Source organism: Haemaphysalis longicornis, unplaced genomic scaffold (assembly GCF_048455015.1).
Source record: "Haemaphysalis longicornis isolate Haplotype H1 unplaced genomic scaffold, Haemaphysalis longicornis Haplotype H1 scaffold_12, whole genome shotgun sequence".
NCBI lineage: Eukaryota > Metazoa > Arthropoda > Arachnida > Ixodida > Ixodidae > Haemaphysalis > Haemaphysalis longicornis.
Genome location: NW_027526225.1, coordinates 19,352,505 through 19,355,638, shown reverse-complemented (window position 1 = coordinate 19,355,638; position 3,134 = coordinate 19,352,505). Strand labels below are relative to the sequence as shown.

At 48.1% G+C, this 3,134-nt stretch overlaps 1 protein-coding gene across 1 annotated transcript; it reads left to right on the top strand.

Moving 5' to 3' along the window:
* Positions 1–846: 846 nt before the first annotated feature.
* LOC144162441 (uncharacterized) lies at positions 847–1,677 on the top strand. Its single transcript, XM_077692968.1, has one exon. The coding sequence runs from the start codon at positions 881–883 to the stop codon at positions 1,181–1,183; it is 303 nt and encodes a 100-aa protein (XP_077549094.1). The 5' UTR covers positions 847–880; the 3' UTR covers positions 1,184–1,677.
* Positions 1,678–3,134: the final 1,457 nt, after the last annotated feature.

Here is a 3,134-nt window from a genome sequence, read left to right as displayed (position 1 = left end):
TTTATAGCTTGGTTTAGCCTACCAGACGTTCTATGAATTCAGAGATTCTTTTAATTCTACGACGCGATAAAGAGAAGGATTCGGGGTACGTCGAAGTGGCCACGTTGGTGACATACGCATCCCGGCCATGGCGGGGAGTAGGAATAAACGTCTCTATGGAGCAGTCAGCCCTGGGAAGAGTCCTCATTCAGGACACCTTGGGACCGTTTCGGCTTCTTGGGCTCTCTTCACCTGCCAGGGCTAGTCATCAGGGTACGAGCCGGACAGTGCTCTCTCCCAGTGCTCATGGGAGGGGAAGGGCTCCGGGCACTCACTGACATGGCGGGGATACGGGGGGTCGGAGAGGTGTATCCTTGTGCATGTGTGTCCCAGCTGTTGTTTGTGTCCTTGCGCTTTGTGTGTCCTTCCCCTCTTACGTCCGCCTTTTGTGCGCAATCGTATTGAAGTAGTAGATTACCAATATACCCCGAATTCAACCCTTAATAAGGACACACCCCCTTCCTCCCTTCCACTGACTTCACGCACAACACTCCTCGATGTGGTCCTCGGGATGAATACTCAGCGCAGTTACAAACTTCACACACTCGCCACTCTGTTTACACTCGTCCACAGGCTTAGCTGGAGCAACGCTTTACCCATTTACGTCTCCTCCTCTTTGGTGTCCGGTAATTCAATCACAATTGCTGCATGTCTTTCAAGTTTAAAGGGCTGTTAAGTCCTCCACACTCGTTTGCACAGTTTTTCTTAGGAACATTTGAGATATTCCTCGCTAACGTCCAATGTGATGTTCCAGCTAAGCCTGTGGACGACTGTAGCACACATTATTGATACCTCTGATACTAACGGTTTAACTTGCTCCGTAACCGGTCCTTCGCAGGCTATGCAGCAGCCGCTGATGCCGCCACCCATGGTTCCAGTGGCTCCAGTTACGGCAGGCGCAACCACCTACGGCTTCCCGGGCCATCAACCCCCCATGCCGGCTGCAGTTATGTCACCGGTCATGCCCTACCCTCCCCAACAAGACTTCTACCAGCAGCCGGCTCCACCCTACCCACAGGAGGCCTTGTACGCCGGAAACAACATAGCGCATGTACAGCAGCCGTCCACCATACCCATGCCCTCGCCGTCAGCGCCGCCGGAGCCACCGCCGCCCTACGGATACCAAGCGAACTACCCGCGCTGAAGTCGTTTACGAAGTCACGGCAGGCATATACGTCGTTACCAGAAGGGTTACGCTCATTCATATCCTCCTTTACAAAAACTACGCCCAAACGGAGGGAGTCGAAAGGTGGAGGGTCTGGAGCCTTGCACTCATGTACCCACCAGCTATCTTAAAAGTAAGATATAGGCTACCACCCAGACCCGGATAGTTATGCACTGCCCTCACTGGAAACCTGTCGAGAGCACCCAGGGTCTACACCGACCTAATGGGTACGTGCCAGCAAAAGGTGATATCATCATTGTTATATCGTCTTCATCATCGTCATCATGCGCCCACTCCACCGAAGGCCACAATTTTCTGCCTTCTTGCCTTGCGCCAACGAAGACCTCCGAACTGTGCCATAAACGGGGAAAAGCAGCCTGCTGAGTGCCTTCGTGCGCGTTCTGAGTGCTCGGTTGTGTGTGTTGCGTGTAATTAACATTAAAGCTGTTTCGCCCTGCCCTGGGGGCACGTTACTTTCTCTTTTTTCCCGCTTACCTCCTCAGTCCTTCTCGTATTCATTACGCTGCCGCAGTCGTGCGCAGTGCCAAGATGGACAGTCCAACTCGTGAGCTCGGCTCCATTGCGGCGCAGTATTGTTACATCCACATTGATTGCGAATGAGTTTCCTATGAGCGTTAGGCGTCGCTCGAGGGAGCCATATGGTCAATGAGGTTCAAGCTTCGCACTCGGACTTGCCGTCTTTCATAATTTTCTGAGCGCGTTTCGTATAAAAAGACAAGGAATGTTGGAGGCAAAACACCTTGTGGTGCCGTGAGATAGACTTGCATGGTAGCTTCAAATACCAAGCTGTCAATATTGAACATTAAGATTTTACTCTGCACTGAAGAACATGTCTTCTGAAAAAGAGTACTAATTTATTCATTTATTTATTTGACTACCTTGAGAGCCCAGAAGGCATTACATAAGGAGGGATACAAACGGGAGGTTACTATAGCATCAATAAAACAACATGTCGGGGAGTAATACTAGTAATCAAACTGACCAATAGAACAAGGAACATTACTAATAGCTCAGTAAGTAATAAACACAGTAAGCAGTCCGCCATAACAGGAAACCTATTTCAAGAAATAGCAATAAACATTCTCTACACATACACATGTAGCCGTTGCTACAAATTATTGTCAATTTCTAAGTAAGTTAGTGCTGAAGATGGGAGAAGGGAGGATTCTGTAATAGCGACGACGTTTGAGGGCAGCGCGTTCCACTCGTTTATGGATGACAGCAGAGGTGAAAATTGATATTTCCTAGTGCGTGAGTGTATGAGATTGACCTTATGCGCATGATCAACGCGAGCAGAAACATAGGGAGCCGGGTGAATGAATGTTCGGGAAAATGACAAGTCACAATGATATAAACTATAATATATATGATATAAGCATAATCTCTCACGTATGCTGTTAAGACATCAGAAATGGGACCAAATGAAATAACATCCTCCAAAAGATGGGATCCTTACAAAGGTGTACGCAGGTCAGCTGTCAAGCTGGCCTGCGTATGTCTCTGTGCGCTGCTTTTTTACGCAGCTCTCTGTAAAGGAGTCGAGGGTCTCTCAAGCTGTCCGACGGAGCTCTTCTCCTCTTCCTCTTCAATTTTTGGTTGAAATGGAAACAATGAAGAAACCACGAAAAGAGAGAGTGTGAGAGAGAGAAAAATAAATAGAGAAAAAAAGAAAAACACGGCTGCCAAGGCAATAAAAAAAGAACAAAACACGAGTCTCCCCATTTACATAGAATGAAAAGAGGACAAGTAATTACAGAAGAAAGAAGAAAAGTCATAAAAACACCTAAACTTTGTCTCTGATTGTGGATTGTTGTGATGTGTGTTAACCGTGAGGCCTGCCAATATCCCTTAGAAGGGGGGGGGGGGGGCGGGGGGTACGTTGTCAGCATTATCAGAGTCAACGACATTC